The sequence below is a fragment of the Danio aesculapii genome, chromosome 14, assembly GCF_903798145.1.
Source record: "Danio aesculapii chromosome 14, fDanAes4.1, whole genome shotgun sequence".
Classification (NCBI taxonomy): Eukaryota; Metazoa; Chordata; class Actinopteri; order Cypriniformes; family Danionidae; genus Danio; species Danio aesculapii.
The window spans coordinates 35370116-35389351 of NC_079448.1; the positions used below are offsets into that span (position 1 = coordinate 35370116).

The window sequence follows — 19236 nt, forward strand, 5'->3', positions numbered from 1 at the left end:
AAAAGAAAAAAAGAAACAGTCAACCTTTTGTATTTACTGAAAGAATTTGGCTTAATCCAATAAATCAAAGCTAGATTACTGTCACATGAGAACAAGTATAAAGATGAGCAAATTCCAGTGTGTCAACCCATAGAAATTGGCTCTTCTTTTAAAGTTAAGATAGAACTTTTATAACATTAAAGGAACATTTTAAAAATGTTTATAATCATTTTATTTTATAATCAAGTCACCTTGAGTTAAACAATAGTTTTTCCATTTTCACCATTATTAGCTTAGCTTAGCATAAATAATTGAATCAGATTGGACCATTAGCATCTTTATCAAAAATGTGTAAAAGTGTTTTGATAATTTTCCACTTTAAAACTTGACACCTCTGTAGTTACACTGTGTACTAGGACAGATATAAAATTATATGTTTCTATTTTCTAGGTCAATATGGCTAGGAACTATACACACATTCTGGCATTATAATCAAGGGACTTTGGTGTTGTACTTTCCAAGACTTTCCATCCCCCAAGAGGTTATTCAAAGTTGAAAAGGGTTCTTTAAATTATTCAAACGCTCTTCACACTATGAAAAACAAACATTCATTGAAGAACATTTCACTAAAAAGCTCTTTGGGACCCAAAATGTCTAATTTTAATGGATCACTGTCAGAAAATACTATTTCTTTATAATTAATGTGCATCATTTATGATCTAAAGTTTTAAGCTCTGACCTGTGAATGCACATGATCGATACAAATCTGAATTAAAAGACCTGAAGTGTTGTAGTAAAGTTTTAGCATTAAAGAAAGTGGTGTTCATTTTGGAAGTATTATATGTTTTGTTTCTATTATAAAATGTATATTATTAATCATTCATTTTCCTTCGACTTAGTCCCTTTATTCATCAGGGGTCACCACACATAAATGAACCGCTAACTAATCCAGCATATGTTTTACACAGCGGAAGCCTTTCCAGCTGCAACCCAGTACTGGGAAACACCCATACACTCTCACATCCACACCCATACACTACGACCAATTTAGTTTATTCAATTTACCTTTAGCGCATGTCTTTGGACTGTGGGGGAAACCGGAGCAGCTGGAGAAAACGCACACAAACACAGAAAGAACATGCAAACTCCACACAGAAATGACAGCTGACCCAGCCGGGACTCAAATCAGCAACCTTCTTGCTTTGAGGCGACAGTGCTAACCACTGAGCCACCATGGCACCCTGCTTATCTATATTTTGTGTTTTGCATTTTGGATATATCACTGAATAGACTTGTTAAAAACGACACTACAGAGAGTGACTTTGTGTTACAACCGTTGCAACTATCAAAGGAATTTTTTCATGTCCAAGGTGTCCAGAAAAGCCTCTCACAATGTAAACAGGGACACTGAGGTAACTAACTCAAAAAAAAATAATGTACCGTTCAGAAAAATACCATCAGTGTTTTGTAAACCTGAACAAACTGTTTCTTAGAACATTTTCCAAAGCATGGCATGTACTGGAATCAAGTGGAACAGCCCTAAATAATGACAGTTAATCATTATTTGCTTTGAGAGCCATTAGAGTTTACACAGAAACAAACCTCACCCAGCAGAGCCTGAAAAAGATGACTACCAAAGATGGTGGAAACCTTTTCCACGTTACTCTTCAGGGCCTGTTCCTCAGGGCTGGTTAGATTTGCCTGGTACTGTTTCAGTAGACTTGCTGCTCTTTTGGTATCTGAAATAAAAAAAAGGAAAAGCATTACTATTTTAGTGAAACTCCATCTTATTTCAATGCCTTTCCACCTTTACCAACATTCTCCTTTTGACAGCCTGGAGACATTTTTAGATCTTCATATGTATAATTCTTCTATAATGGTCTTTGCACCATGCTAGACACGTGAAATCTGACATTACTTGCCTATAATTATGAGAACTTCTCAAAGGGGTGTGTAGCCAGATGTTCAAGTCAACCAGCCTGGCTGTCAAACAGCCACTCTCCAACAAGTAGATAAAAATAAATTAAAGATTTAGTCTTATTTAGTTATATGCAGTCTATGAGTTATTTGTGTTATATGCAATGGACACTTCCCAGCAAACAATTTTGTGTTTATTAGATGTCAAATAGACATCTAAATTTAGACAGTTTGGCTAAAACAAGGCTGAACTTGGGTTGTCAGTGAAAATCTAATAGACATCTAAGAAAAGCCCAAAACTAGACTAGTCGTCAAATAGACAGATTAGACAGACTTTATTCAACTCAATTCAATTAATATTTATTTGTATAGCACTTTTACAGCGTAGATTGTCTCAAAGCAGCTTAACATAGACGATTATAGTGAATTGAAACAGTGTCAGTGTAGTTTTTAAAGTTTAAGTTCAGTTCAGATTAGATTAGTTCACTTTATACGTGTAGTCATTCACATATAAAGCCTACTCTTAGACGTAGCCTTACCCTATTCTTAAACGTCTATTAGATTTTCACTGATAGCCCACATTTAGCCTTGTTTTAGCCATTCGACTATGTCTAGACGTCTATTAGACATCTATTAGACATCTTTTTTTTTTTAAAAATGCTTGCTGGGTTAAGACAGCTTGAAATGCATCAGATAACAGAAGATATTAGAATTTTGCGAACATTTTTACAATTAACCAGTTAGTTGTCATGTTAGTACCCCTCACATTCACATTAACTATGAACATAAAAGTCAATTGCGTTACATTTTTTTTAAGTTATGGCTGGAAATATTTTTTGTTCTCTTCAAATCAAATAATTTATGGTTACATTTATTTATTTATTTGCTATATGTGGAACTCTTATATTATAATTAACAGTTCTGGGGTTGTCTGGATGGATGCATACGGTGGTGTTTTATAAATGACATTATTGAAGGTTTTAAGACTGATAAACAGCAGTTTATCAAACTGATATAAATAAATAAATAAATAAATAAATAAATGGTTTATTAATAAGTAGTAGTTCATAAGTAGTAGTTATGTATTTTTAGGATATATAAATTGATCTCTCAAAGAATTTGGACACTTAAAGTAACAGAAAAATGAATTTGGGGAAAACAGCACAATTTTGCTAGTATTGTTGGACTATGAACCATGAAAATTAAAGAGTGTGTACAATGAACAATACAAATGACCAAATAAATGTTGGCTTTTTAGATTATTTTTATTTATTCATTCATATTGTCATCAGATGCAGTAGTACTTACACATTGTATATATGTTTATAAATGTGTAAGATGCTTCAGATTTTTAAAAGGTAGCTAAATTAAATAAATTATTTTATTTTAGCTTATTTTTAAAATGTGTTATTTGAGTGAAAAAGGGGCACTTAAATAGAAATTTTAGAAATTGTTAGAAATAACAAACAATTTGGCTAGAAAGTTTAAAACAGTCTCTGAACACTTCAGTCTGAGCCTCTGAACACCTGAAATGTTGAATTAAGTGAAAAATGTTAGTATAGGCAGGGGTCTAGGAACAATTTTGCACCAAAGTGGATTAAAAAAGGTTTGTTCTCATGTTGGATACATAAAATGCATCAAATAACAAATGACCCTTGAAGTTTGCTAGCACTTTAACCAGTTACTGATGTCTTGTCAGTGCTTTCACACTAACACATGGTTACATAGTTAATACCATTAATTATGAATTGAAGATTTGTTGTTAAACATTTAATTAAAACATCTGATTTGACATATGACTTTTTCTTTCTTCGAACTAAATTGTATATGTTTCCTAATGTAGTTGTATGGATAGGCAATGTTTTCACTTTTAGGGGGTCTCTGAATGCCTCAGATGCTGTTTAATGGTAGAGGATGTTAGTAGAGGTAGGAGGTTCCACATGAACCTATGATGGGTTAAAAAGGGTCTCGCTTCGCCAGTGCTACACTTGACATTGATTGAGCCTCTGAAAAGAATAGCGGTTTTTAATAAAAGTTACATAATACCACTTCAGACTAAGGTTTTCTGTTTTCCCATGGAGGTTTCCAGGAAAGTCTTGAAAAATACACATATCGGTAAACAAAACTAAATAAAAATATATGAAATCGCTGTACCACCTTTATAAGTTAGACCATTACACCACTATTATACTACCATAAGCTATCGGCTTCTTACAAAGGCAAAAGCTGAATAATTTAACAAAACTTACCATATTTATGGACCATGATGTGAAGACTGTTATTGTTATCCGGTAAATCCACTTTAAATAATAATAACGCTGTAAACTCCTTCTCGGTTCCGCTGTCACTTTCCAGTTGTCTCCGACAAGTTAAGTTTAGAAAAGTTTTGCCGTAATTTTCCACCCCATGACGGTACTGTTTCTCGGGGAAGTTTTAGTATTAAAGACGGGAACAGAAGTTACTCCAGTTGGCAGGAGATGCGGGCGGTGGAAGTAGTGAGAGTGAGAAGCTTCCCGTTATCTGCCAATTGGAAAGTTTGGAGGGGAAACATTGGGGACTGAAGGGCGGTCTGTAGTATCAGGCTAACAGGGTCTTACTCATCCTTAATCCACATGTAAACAGCGCATAATTAACGATGGCGTTTAATAACAAGCACGACTTTGAGAAATGAAACAAACAGTTTTATCAATATACGGTGAGAGCAAATCAAACGTGATTTAATAACATTTTGGAAATCAAAGAAAATGTGAGGTAAACAATAATCACTAACGTGATATCTATACCTGAAATTTGTCTCTTCGGTTTATCGGAAAACACCCGTTTGCCAGAAAGAGGTGATAATAGTTTTAGCTAAAGAAAAAATCATTTGGAGGTGTCCCGTGCCACCTAGTGGAGAACCAGTGTAAGCTTCATCAAGTTGCTTGTTGTTCCTTTTCTAGAAAAAGCACTTTAATCAGAATGGAAAACGTAATATACCAGTTACCAGCGTTATTACATGGGAGTCGGATGTGCCATCTCAACGGTTTTTAAGTCTTATCACCCTATAAACGCGTTGGCAAAATGAAAATGCCGGAATGGAATATGTTACCGTATACAATGAGTAATGTGACCATCTATTGAGCCGCTCCGCTCCACCCACATATGCTGATCCAGGCCTGGGTTCGGTCTGTTTTTGTTGCTTGGTGATAAGAAGTTTGATGTATTCTTTTGGTTGTTGCTAGATCAGATACGGATGTATGTATGATATGTATGTATGTATGATATGTATGTATACATACACACACACACACACACATATATATATATATATATATATATATATATATATATTTTTTTTTTTTTTTTTTTTTTTTTTTTAAATCAGTTGGCGTTTCTGTGTGGAGTTTGCAAGTTCTCCCTGTTTTCGCGTGGGTTTCCTCCGGGTGCTTCGGTTTCCCCCACAGTCCAAAGACAAGCTGTACAGGTGAATTGGGTAGGCTAAATTGTTCGTAGTGTATATGTGTGAATAAGTGTGTATGTGTTTCCCAGTGATGGGTTGCAGCCGGAAGGGCAACCGCTGCATAAAACAAATGCTGGATCGGTTGGTGGTTCATTCCGCTGTGACGACCCCAGATTAATAAAGGGACTAAGCCAAAAAGAAAATGAATATATATATATATATATATATATATATATATATATATATATATATATATATATATATATATTTTTTTTTTTTTTTTTTTTTTTTTTTTTTTTTTTTTTTTGACTGCTTGACTGCTCCATGACGGGTGGTGGACAAATTTGTGCAGGTGTAATAATAATATTCTAATTTATAACATTATTATTACATCACATTAAATTAATATAATAATGTTATTATATATTAAATAATATTTAATTACATTAAAAATTGTATTTGTTTGACTCTTATCATACAAAATGTAGATTAGATCAAAATATGATATAAACTATATATAACATCGTTTTCTAAGTATAATGTGTACCTCTAGAGATTTATTGGGCGCCCCCAGATTTCCTGTGGCCCTAAGCGGCCACGCCCAACACTAACACTATATGTATTGGATTGTTGAATATGCCGTAATGGTTTGTACTTGAACTTAAGGTAATTTTAAAACAAAAAGATCAGAAACGGTTGCGGCCGGAAGTTAACGAATATTATTTATATTATGTATTAAATTTCCAATTTATTGTATTTTATTAACATCAACCCCTACCCCAAGCCTAAACCCAACCGTCACAATAATCTAAAAACAGTAGTTGTACTTAGTATTATTTATGTTATCTAGACTTTACCCTGTTCCTTTGAGACTATTATAAATGTATTTCATTTATTTTCAGTGGTTTCCCAAGCTTTTTAATTCAAGGCCCACTTAACCAAACCCACTGTGCTTTCTAAACGAACCCGTAATTAACAACCCCCTGCAATACCGCCACAGCTCACTGGGGGGCCGCAGCCCACAGGTTGAAAAACACTCTTTCATATAAGCAATCTGAGGATAAAAATGAAACGTGCATAATTATATTGAGACAAACAAACAAACAAACAGATAAACACAAACAACATTTTTATACAAGAAATTCACATTTAAAAGTACAAAAAATTGAATAGCTACCATTACAGGAGACCAGAGCTGGTTGGTAGTCTGTTGTTGCTCAGATACATAGATACATATATATATATACACACATACATATACACACACACACACACACACACGTAAATATCTATGGATCAGATACGGTTGCGGCCGGAAGTTAACGAATTTAATGAACATTTTCCATTGATTGCATTTTATTAACATCCACCCCAACCCTAAACTCAACCATCACAGTAACGTAAAAACAGTAGTTGTAGAAAGTATTATTTATGATATTTATTAAATTACCCAATAAATTGTATTTTTTAACGTCTACCCCTACCCTAACCTCAACCGTCACAGTACTGTAAAAATATGAATTATTGTTTTACAGGGTCATACAAATGATGCTATATTTACGTGCATATCTGCAGCTGCATCCTATCTAGACTTTACCTTGGTAGTCTTTCAGTATAAATAAATTTATCAGTTCATGTTCTCTTGTTCATTAAAAATATTTGCCTTTAAAAATAACTATTATTAATATTATTTAAATCACAAATATACTACATTTAAATGAACTACAAACAGAGAATAAATTGCAATAATTATGACTCCAAATTGAACCCTGTACAACAAATAGATTCAACCAACCTTGGTCTCTAATGCATTTTGAAAGAGACAGAATGAGAGAAGGGAGTTATTTTTTCCCAGTTTTTCACAAACAACTTGTCAAAGTAAGTTTATAAATGCCCATATTTACCATTGAAATATCAATAAAAAGTAAAAAACAAAAATCATAAAACATCTATACATAACGATAAACACCATGGTTCACTTTATGTACATTAAGTGTCTTTCTTAGGTGTCATGAAGTATTGTGATGAGTATTTTATAGGCTCAGTATAAAACAAAAAGTACATTCAGATCAGCTAAATGACGTATACAGTAGTTGTTGACACTTCAAAGTAAAAAAAAATACAAAGTAGAATCAACATTTTAAAGTCGTTGCTTTTTGTAAGTGGCTAACAAAGTTTCATAAAATCAAAATGTACAAAAGCACTGGTGTGTGATACTAACATTTCTGATGTCACAAAGCAAATGTCTGAAATGACTTGTTTTGTTAGCTAGTGCCAGCACTGCACAAGGAAATGTCACATTTAATGTGGTGTGATTTTCTGACCACATAAAATCATCCAAATACTGAAACGCCCCTTCCTGGAAAGCATGACATCACTCAGAGAGCAAGCAGCGGGATGCCTTTCTCGCTTGTGTTTGGACGATAAATGTGGTTCTTTCTCCTGTTGACAAACAAAAAAGAAAAAAGTCTAATATAATCACCTGTTGAGCAGACCTGACTCTTCGATAATGTCAGATTTAACAAACAAACAAACAAACAAACAAACAAACAAACATTTATTCGTTATCTGCATTAAAACAGTAAATAACTGTCCTCGAGTAATATCAACCTTCAAGATTTATGAACTTATTCTCCATCATATTGTGGATTTTGATACTTACCTGCTTGAGTTTTCTTTAAAACGCCTGCTGTCCCATCACCAGTCAATCATCAGAAATCCAAACCTGGACCCATTTGAAGAAGAGGTACAGACACTTAGCCAATACTTACTAGAGCTAGTCACTCCTCGAGCACCACTCCTCGACCCCCAGTCTCATGACCAGACCAGTTACATGCTCAGATGAGTTGGAGGCATGCAGAGGGTTTCTCTTGTAATGCTCCCTGTATTTTGTAATAAGGCCACAACTGTTTCAAAACAAGTGGAGTGGATGGCCATCTGATCGCTACATGTCCGGTTGAACCACCAGCCTGTCAAAGTGACTTAAATCACCTTTCGTCCTCATTCTGATGCTCGGTTTAAATTACAGCAGATCGTCTTGACCATGTCTGCATGCCTAAATGCATTAAGTTGCTGCCATGTGATTGGCTGATTAGAAATTTGCGTTAACGTGCAGTTGGACAGATAAAATAATGAAGTAGCCGGTGAGTGTATATCAACTATCATCTCTACCAGCTCCCAAATTTCCAACCAATATATACAAATATATATATACACTATACTTTGGTTCCTGCAGCTCTAGAACAATTATTTGAAGCTCATGGTTTTTTTTTAAGCTGGACTGGAATGCAAACAACCTCATTCGGATACGGACAGATGATGAGTGGAAGTCAGCTATCGTTATCCCATCAGGATACTATAAATATTGTGTTATGCTATATGGGCTGACCAATGCACCTTCAGTCTTTCAAGGCAGTATGAATGAGGTATTTCAGCAGTTCTTCCATCAGTTTGTAATTCAATGATATTTTACACCATGAACAATGCCATCTTAACATATAAGTCCTGCAAAAACTGCAACCTGCAACCAAAACACCAACTCTACCTCAAACTAGGAAAGGTTTTCACAGACAATCCATTCCCATCCTCAGATGCTAAACATCTCTTTAAGGGAAACCACAGATCACCAAAGCTTGGACTATCTATAGCATGTCAGGCAAAAAGGCTTAATCCCATACAAGCTTTCCGCTACATGGTTATTTGCAGACCAGCTAACAAATCCAGAAAGCAGTAGCCTTTTCACATATATAAACACACTCTAGAATCTGAATCCTCCTCACTGAAACCCAGCTTCCCTCCAGTCATCATCCTTAGTCCCCCCTTCAGTGGTCCTTTGATGATCAAATCAGAGATGGCACCAACTCCTGGGCCAGCTCCATCAGGAGGTCCTGAAGGTAAGGTTTAAGTTTCAACCATCCACCATAATATCCTCACGGTTCATCCTTTGACTCTGGACATCCAGGAAGCCAATAAACCCTCTCACAACTTGATATGGCTCAATATGACATAGGACATCTTCCACTATGTCAGAGGATTCCCAGTTTATGGTGTCATGCAGAAAGATACTAGGACATCAACTTCTGAGTAACTTCTCAATATCTACCAGGGCAAAAGGTCTGATTTTCAACAAAGTCATTGGAGTGTGGTCACCAATGCCGCAAGCTGACTCCCCTCTATATGGGTCAGTTCATTATTCTGAGGCTGATAAATTAAGTCACCTAATGTTGCCACTTATCATATCTCACCTTAGGGCAATGACGGAAGAGTGTGCAGGCACATCCAAGCATTAGAGGTTAGAGTTTTTGTGCTCTCAGGGCTGGGTTGTTGCAAAGAGTACATCTGCCAGTAACTGGCAGTTCATTATACTGTGGCAACCTCTAATGAAGAGGATGAAGTGATTGAGTATCTTACCTTCAATTCATGTCTCACTGCTCAGGCCGTATGCTCACCTTGTTTCTCCTTCCTCCAATACCTGTAATCTACCTCCTCTTCCTGCTCTAGATGACTCAAATAACATCTGAAAAAAAAAAAAAAAAATCAATACTATGTTGGATTTGTGATGATGAATACCAATTAGAATACCTCAATGATCGAAGGCTATGATCCAGAGGGAAAAAAAATGATGAGTTGTTCTCAATGTAATTTTCGACCCCTCACTCATCCCAATTGACCCCTCGCTGTAGTTTGATTGACAGGAATTGCGGCCAATCATAATGCCTATATTCTGTGTCCTAGTCACTGCCTGCTATTTGACCTGACAGGCATCATAATCGAGAAATATAGGCAAAAACATGTAAAACCGTGAAAATGTACTCATATGGGACAGCAGGTATACCCAGAAGAGCTATGCCAAAACCTAGAGAAGTCCATGAAATAAATGTTTGTGTGGAGGGCCTCACAATCAATGTCAATGTCAATAAATGCTGCTGTCAATTGCTGAATGAAAAAACATAAGAACAAGACTGATGAAATAAACTAAAGTTATGTGGGCTGTGCCAGAAAAGATTATGGAGATGTGATTTGTGACTTAGCAAAATAACCAGTGATGACAAATGAGATTAGATAACTTAAACTGCTTAGCCATGAGACCCAGAGGCATTGTGGTTTTGTCTTGTTCAAGGTGCCACCAATTCAGACATCCTAAGTCTGGAAAAGTAATTTTTTCCAGGTGACAAAATAATTATTGAATTATTATATAATTTTTTCCAATGGCGGGGGGGGGTAGACATATTTGAGTAGATGTGTGATTTCTGGGAGATTATCATTCTTTTGCGGGCATCTGGGAGTCTCTATGTATTTGCGGGGGACTCCCAGAACTTCTGAGAGACTCTTTTGTGATTGTGAATTATGTTAGGAAATCAACACATAGCATTTTTATTACTTTTAAATGATCCGAACTTCCCATGATTAAACTTGTAGGCTACAGCTTAAACCGGTCACTTCCGTTTTCACTTTCATGTTGAGGGTGGCGCGATCATCATTTGCCCAGAGCGCCAGTTCAGCTTGCTCCGGCCCTGACACACAGTCTCACCTGCACATAATCATCCTAAACATTCTGTCAGGTATTGATTAAGATCACTGCTACTTATTGTACTCTTACCCATAGGGACTTAGTTCTTACCTCCTGTCCTTCCTTGTTTATCAACTCCTGCAAAACTAAATGTTTGTACTCTTCAGAATTGTGGATTCTGTTACTTACCGGCTTGTGTTCTGTTCAATAAATGCCTGTTGACCAATCACCAGTCAGTCTCCTTCTGTTGTGACATAATTATGGCAAAAAAAAGTGAGTTAGCATTACTACTTATTATTTAATGGATTAGTTAAAGTTTCAATCGCCTGAGACCTTCATTCATCTTCAGAACCCAAATTAATATATTTTAGATACAATTAGTGAGCTCCCTCATCCTCTATTGAATGCAACATTTAAAAGATGTTCAAGAAAAGGAACCAAACCATTGTCAAAACATGGGACTTCCGGTTGCGGGCGTAAATGGAGTAGTCCCGTCTGTCTCTAGGTCCCTGTAGACTTATTTTTTTCTTTAATCTTCTAATCCTCTACCACTTTATTTATTCATTTATTTCTTGACTTTCTTGATTTATTTGTTGATTTATTTGTTGCTTGACTGTGAACATGTTTAACATTTAAAAAGACTAAAAATGGCATTAAAGTCCACCAAACATGGGGAAAAAAGACCCTCATAAAGAGGATGAAACCGCAGCGCACACGGAGTTTAACATGGCGGCCTTAACTAGCCTTCTGGAAAAACATAGAGAGGCCCTGTCTACTGAGTTTAAAGCTGCCTTAATATCTTAGGAAACGAAACTAAACTCCGTTCAAACAGCGGTGCTGGATCAAGGTACACAAATTACTTCGCTAGAATCTAATGCTGACCTTCTCAGTGAGCAAATGCTCTCGCTAGAAGCGGCCTGTTCTGAGCTAACCAAGAGCTATGCTAAGCTAAAAGCTATAACGTCAAACTTGGGTCAAAGTCGGCGCAATAACATCAGAATTATCGGATTGCCAGAATCCGTCGAGGGCCCTCGACCATTTGTGTTTTTCCTCGACAGTTCCTGGTGGATGTTATGGGCTAGAAAATCCTGTCATCTCAGTCTAACAGGATTTTGGGCGAACAAATCCTGTCGTCTCAATTCGGAGATCGACAAGGCGCACCGCGCTCTTGTGGCTAAACCAAAACAAGGAGGGAAACTAAGAGCTGTGACAGTGTGCTTTCACCGCTATCAGATTAAAGAGGCCGTGATGCGGGAGGCTCGGAAATGAAGTGGATCGCTACAATATCAGGACAAGCTGATAGCTATCTATGATGACTACAGCCCTGAGGTTGTGGAGCAACCGCACAGTACCATGGAGTTATGGCCGAACTGTACAATCAGGGTTTCAAACCATCCCTCCTCTTCCCGGCAAGACTGAGAGTTACAACCAAAGTTGGTGAGAAAAAGTTGCTCGCCTTGGTTGAAGAGGCCAAGAACTTTCTAAAATCTCACCGTAATGCCTCGTAGAGAACATTATATGCTTTTAAATAGCTTTACCTGATGGCATTTTATAAGGTGGAAAGGTTATGTCACTGTTTTGATAATATATAATGTCATGTTCTTTATGGAGGACTTTTTGAAATACAGGGCTGAATTTATATAAGGTAAGGAGAGATAAGGAAGCGTGTGAATTACACTGGGGATTTTTGAGCGTTGTTTCATGTTAATAACAACATTTCTAGGGGGTTGGGTTGATCTGGGAGGGTTGGAGGTCGTTATGGGATGGTGCCATGATAATTTCATGTTTTATATGTTTATATGTATAGTTTTTCCTATACGAAGTGTTCATATTTGGGTTTTCAGTTTTCATTTATTTATTTATTTTTTTTTATTTTTACATTTCATCTACAGCCTCCTATTTTTTGTTATTATGGGTAGAGAGTTGAGATTTATGAGCTGAAACGTTAAGGGCCTAAATAACAAAGTGAAGAGAAATATCATTCTTGCACATCTTCGACTGTACAAAACAGAGATCGTTTTTTGCAAGGGAGTCATTTGCATAATAGAGATCACTCTTACCTTAATCAGAAGTGGAATGGACAGTTTTTTCATTCATCATTTCAAGCTAAGGTGAGAGGTGTGGCAATTTTGATTGAAAAGAATGTGCCTTTTGCCCCAAACAACATCATAGCCGATAAAAATGGACGTTACATTATTGTTACAGGCATTTTATGTAATAAGAATTGAATTTTAGCAAATTCTTATTCCCCAAATTTTAATGATATCACTTTTTTTAAGCATGCCCTTTCACTCCTTCCAGACCTTAGTTCTCATTCTCTTATTCTTGGGGGTGATTTCAATTGCTGCTTGAACGCAATCTTAGACCGTTCTTCTTCTAAATTATGTGCTCCCAGTAGATCTTCAAAATACTTGAACAGTTATTTTTCTGATAATGGTCTCTCGGATATTTGGCATTTTCTGAATCCTCAAAAAAGAGAGTACTCCTTTTTTTAAATGTTCATCATTCTTATTCTCGAATTGATTATTTGGTTATGGACAATCCTCTGATCTCTGAGGTAAATTTGTTACTGTGCATACCAAAGTACTATCATTTCAGATCACGCCCTTCTTATTCTTGATTTAAAGTTTTTAAACTTACCCTCTCTGAGAAGGAGCTGGCGGCTTAATACCTCTCTTTTAGAAGATGATTATTTTGTTGATTTATTTCTGACCAAATTTCCTTCTTTTTGAGCATTAATGTCTCTCCAGATGTTTCTAATATAATAGTCTGGGATGCTCTTAAAGCATATATCAGAGGCCAAATCATTTCATATAATGCCATTAAGAAGAGAAAGTTGAAAGAAAAACAACTATCCTTGGCTAATGAAATTTTTCGATTAGATGCACAATACGCTAGTTCACCTACCTCAGACGTATATGAGAGATGCTGCAAACTGAAGGCAGAGTTAGATTTATTGGCAACCAGTGAGATAGAGGCCCTTTTGAGAAGAACTAGGAGCATGTTTATGAGAGCATGTTTATTTTTATTTTCAAAAATCTTGAAAGATATTGGCCAACCAACCGCGCACAATCAAGGCAAAGCAAACTATTAGCGGTATTCATCTAAATATTGGTGAGATTACAACTAACCAAAGCATCATTAATGATACATTTAGGGACTTTTATTCTACCTTATATACTACTGATTCCCCTTCACGAGAAGATATAACAAATTTTTTTTGCTCAAATACAGGTTCCCACCTTTTCCCCTGACATTAGCAAATCTTTTGAGGAACCAGTTTCACAGGAAGAGGTGAGAGCTGCTATTTTTGTCATGCAATCCGGAAAATCACCAGGTCCTGATGGTTTTCCGTCAGAGTTTTAAAAAAAAAATTCTAAGCAGCTTGCCCCTTTTTTAACAGTTGTCTTTTCTGACTCCTTTAAAGTCAGGGGCTCTTCCTCCTACTTTAAGTCAGGCATGTATTTCTTTGCTGCTTAAAAAGGATAAGGACCCTTTGGACTGTGCATCTTATAGACCCATATCTTTACTGAATAGCGATGTTAAAATTCTAGCAAAGGTGATTGCCTCAAGGTTGGAGAATGTTCTCCCTAACATGATCTCTCCTATCAGACAGGCTTTATTAAGAACCAACATTCATTTTTTTAATATTCGCCGCTTGCTTAATATAATTTACTCTCAGCACCACTCTATTCCAGAATGTATAGTTTCTCTAGAGGCTGAGAAAGCATTCAACAGAGTAGAGTGTGATTATCTTTTTTTAGCTTTAAAAAAAACTATCCAAAAATTTGGATTTGGCCCTAACTTTCTTTTATGGATTAAATTACTATATAGTACACCTTCTGCTGTAGTCTTAACCAATGGTGTGCAGTCCCGTTCATTTAATCTTCAGCGTGGAACCAGACAGGGTTGTCCATTAAGTCCATTATTATTTGCTCTTGCCATCAAGCCACTGGCAATCACTTTACGTGAATGTCAGCAAATTGCATGAAGGGAAGCCATGCACAAGTTAACATTATATGCAGACGACTTACTGCTTTATATATCTAATCAACAGATTAGAGATTATATATTGTTAGAGAACTTTGGTAGGCTTTCGGGCTTTAAGCTCAATTTACATAAAAGTGAACTTTTCCAGATTAACGTGGTAGATAAGCAGTTGCTTACTCTAATATACCTCTGAAGATAGTTAAAAATAAATTTACTTACCTTGGTGTTTGTATTACCCGCCAGTATAAACAGCGGTTTAAACATAATTTTAGAATGCTCTTGGAACGAACTAAGAAAGATCTCTCTAAGTGCTCACTTTTAAGGATATCACTTATAGGATGCATTAATTCTATTAAGATGATGGCCCTTCCAAAATTTCTTTATCTTTTCAAAGTCTGCCTCTTTTCATTCCTTTATCTTTTTTTGAATCTTTGGATTCAGTCATTTTTACTTTTATTTGGAATGGCAAACATCTAGGTTGAAGAAAGCGCACCTTCAAAAGCCTAGGTGTGAGGGTGGGATGACTTTGCCTAATTTTAATTTTATTATTGGGCAGCGAACATGCATAATACATTGTACTGGTGGCATTATCATTTGCAGCCTAATAAACCCTTCTGGGTAGATATGCATGCTCATAATCAAATTTATCTTCCGGTTTTACTTGCGGCCAATTGATTTCTTACAAGTTTATGGATTGCCCAGTGGTGAAACATTCACTAAGGATCTGGATTCAATTTAGGAGATCATTTGGTTTTGATAGCTCTTCTCTTCTCAGCCCTATAGCTCAAAATCATTTTTTTCCCTGCAATGCATAACAGCTCTTTCAGAAATTGGTCTAATAAGGGGATAGTATGCTTTAAAGACCTATTTATAGATAAAGTGTTTGCATTTTTTGATCAGTTGATATCACATTATGGGTTGGTTAAGTCTGCATTTCTGGCGGTTAATATTTGATTAGTTATCTGTGATTCTTCAGCACAAACTAGAACCAGATCTACAGGTGGCACTGTTTGGGGTTACTTCAGAGGAAATACAGTTGCCTTCATCAAAAGTGTAAAATCATTGTTTTTTCAGTTTTATTGGCACGTAGAGCTATTTTGCTAAAATGGAAGGATTCTCATCCTCCCACTCATGCTCAGTGGATTAGAGAAACTATATCTTGTTTTTATTTGGAAAAAAATCAGGTTTTCATTAAGAAGGTCGGAGGTGCAATTTTTTAAGGTGTGGCAACCTTTATTGATTATGTGGAAAATCTCAAATGATTTGATTTTGCTGTACATATGGTATGTATGGTTATATGTTTGGATTTCTTAAAATATAAATATTTAATTTTTTTATTTAATTTGTTTAAATTTATAATTTAAGTTTTTTTTGTATTTGTACCTACATGTACAATTGTATATTGGTTAATTTTCAGCTAATGTGAGCGCTATCCCTCTGTTGGATTGGTATGGGTCAGGGGTTTGTTTGTATTGTTGTTTTTTTCTGTTTGAAAAACTGAAAATCAATAAAAATATCTAAACCATTGTCAAAACATTTAATGTGACTTCAGTGGTTGAACTGTAATCATACAAAGCTCCAAGAATACTTTTGTGTACCAAAAAAACTGTAGAAATTAAGGACATATGTCACCTGCCCATAGTAAATGCTCACTCTGACCTGACAGGGAGCTAATATTTTGGAGTTGCTACTAGTTTTTTTGTGAGCAAAAGTGTTCTCTGCGCTTCGTATGATCACAGATGAACCACTGAAGTCATTGAAATGGTTTTAGTTAATTTTCTGGACTTTAAACATCCGTGTGACCCTTGCTGTTTATGGAGGATGTGTGAGCCAAATTTTATCTATAATATCTTAATTTGTGTTTCAAAGATGAACGAAGGTCTCAGGAGATTGCAATAACACAAGGATAAATAAATAATAACATAATTTAAAGTTTGGTGTATATTAAACTTTGAACTCATTATAATAGGTTTTATAAATGTATCACAGAGCGAAAGTTATATTATTTATATAAATTATAATTTATCCATTTCAATTTTTTGTAAAATAATGTAATATATTATTTTATTCTAATGTTTTAAAGCTTGAATTATGCCAAAATTATGCCATTTTTAATGTACAAAAAATATATTTATAAACAGTTTTTTTTCTTTGATTTTAAACTACAATTATATCGTATATTCAATTAAAATTTGACCTTGGTTTACAGTGCATCCGGAAAGTATTCATAGCTGTTCACTTTTTCCACATTTTTATGTTACAGCCTTAGTCCAAAATAGATTAAATTCATTTATTTCTTCAAAATACCACACACACACACACAATACCCCATAATGACAATGTGAAAAAAGATTTTGTGAAATTGTTGCAAATTTATTACAAATTAAAAACCTGAAAAATCACATGTACATAAGTATTAACAGCCTTTGCTCAATACTTTGTTGATGCACCTTTGGCAGCAATTACAGCCTCAAGTCTTGATGCCACATATGATGCCACAAGCTTGGCACACCAGTCTTTGGGAATTTTTGCCCATTCCTCTTTGCAGTACCTCTCAAGCTCTATCAGGTTTAATGGGAAGCGACGATGTACAGCCATTTTCAGACCTCTCCAGAGATGTTCAATAGAATTTAGGTCTGGGCTCTGGCTGGGCCACTCAAGGACATTCACAGAGTTGTTGTGAAGTCACTCCATTGATATTTTGGCGATGTGCTTTGGGTCAGTGTCCTGCTGAAAGATGAACCGTCGCCCCAGTCTGAGGTCAAGAGCACTCAGAAGCAGGTTTTCATTCAGGATGTCTATGTATATTGCTGCATTCATCTTTCCCTCTACACTGACTAGTCTTCCAGTTCCTGCTGCTGAAAAACATCCCCATAGCATGATGCTTCCACCATCATACTTCACTGTAGAGATGATTTTAGCCTGGTATTGAGCAGTGCCTGGTTTTCTCCAAACGTAATGCCTGGCATTCACTCCAAACAGTTAAATTTTATTCTCAACAGATCAGAGAATTTGGTTTCTTTTGGTCTGAGAGTCCTTCAGATGCCTTTTGGCAAATTCCAGGCAGGGAGTGGCCTCCATCTGGCCACTCTACCATACAGGCCTGATTGGTGGATTGCTGCACAGATGGTTGTCCTTCAGTAAGGTTCTCCTCTCTCCACAGAAGAACGCTGGAGCTCAGACAGAGTGACCATCAGGTTATTGATCACCTCCATGACTAAGGCCCTTCTCCCCCAATCACTCAGTTTAGATGGCCGACCAGCTCTAGGAAGAGTCCTGGTAGTTTCAAACATCTTCCACTTACGGATGATGGAGGCCACTGTGCTCATTGGAACTTTCAGAGCAGCAGAAATTTTTCTGTAACCTTCCCCAGCCTTGTGCCTCGAGACAATCCTGTCTCAGAAGTCTACAGACAATTCCTTTGTCTTCCTGCTTGGTTTGTGCTTTGACATGCACTGTCAACCCTGGAACTTGATATAGACAGGTGTATGCCTTTTCAAATCATGTTCAATCAACTGAATTTACCACAGGTGAACTCCAACTAAGCAGCTGAAACAACTCAAGAATGATCAGTGGAAACAGAATGTACCTGAGCTCAATTTAGAGCTTCACAGCAAAGGCTGTCAATAACTATGTACATGTGATTTTTCAGGATTTTTATTTTTAATAAATTTGCAACAATTTCAAAAAACCTTTTTTTCACATTGTCATAATGGGGTATTGTGTGTAGAATGTTGAGGAATTAATTATTTTAATCAATTAAATTTTGGAATAAGGCTGTAACATAAAAAAATGTGAAAAAAGTGAAGCGCTATGAATACTTTCCGGATGCACTGTAATTTGAAATGTTTTTAATCTCTAAAACCGCTAATTAATCTTTACAACATCATGTTTATTAATCATATTAAAGAAAGCTTGAAATATCCATAAAATTATTTGATCAACATTAATATTTATAATCTACACTTCATTTATATTTATGACATAAATTATTGTTTCTGATTTAATAATATTACAAATGTTATAAAATATTACATATTAATTAAATATTGTATACTAAATATACAGAAAGGGAAATTTACACAACAAAAATACTAGTACACTATTTATACTGCTAACTATACTGTAAATAAAAGCCATAAAGTGTTTAGAAACTTGTGCTGCTAATATAATATAATATAATATAATATAATATAATATAATATAATATAATATAATATAATATAATAAATTAAAACTTGAATGATGACAAAATAAGTATTTTAAATCAACCTGACAGCATTATGATATCCAGTCAGTACCAAGCTTCATTGCTTACCTTTGCCAAAGAAACAGCCCAATCATTAACAGCAATGATACTATGTCAGTCCCGATCCATATTCCATTGTACATATTAGGTTCC

General features: G+C 35.7%; 1 protein-coding gene across 4 annotated transcripts in view; it reads right to left on the bottom strand.

Annotated features, from left to right (window-relative positions):
- Positions 1–6447: 6447 nt before the first annotated feature.
- gdpd2 (glycerophosphodiester phosphodiesterase domain containing 2) overlaps positions 6448–19236 on the bottom strand; it is a 33217-nt gene continuing 20428 nt past the window's right edge. For 2 of the 4 annotated variants that reach the window (XM_056471779.1, XM_056471781.1), the window contains exons 14-15: positions 19153–19235; positions 6448–7777 (exon numbers count right to left, since the gene is read on the bottom strand). In XM_056471779.1, coding sequence (XP_056327754.1) covers positions 7714–7777; positions 19153–19235 — 147 coding nt within the window. In that variant the 3' untranslated portion in view covers positions 6448–7713. Of the gene's footprint in view, positions 7778–7997; positions 9852–11033; positions 11089–19152; position 19236 lie in introns of all 4 variants that reach the window. The other 2 variants (XR_008838761.1, XM_056471780.1) reach the window with 2 other exon arrangements.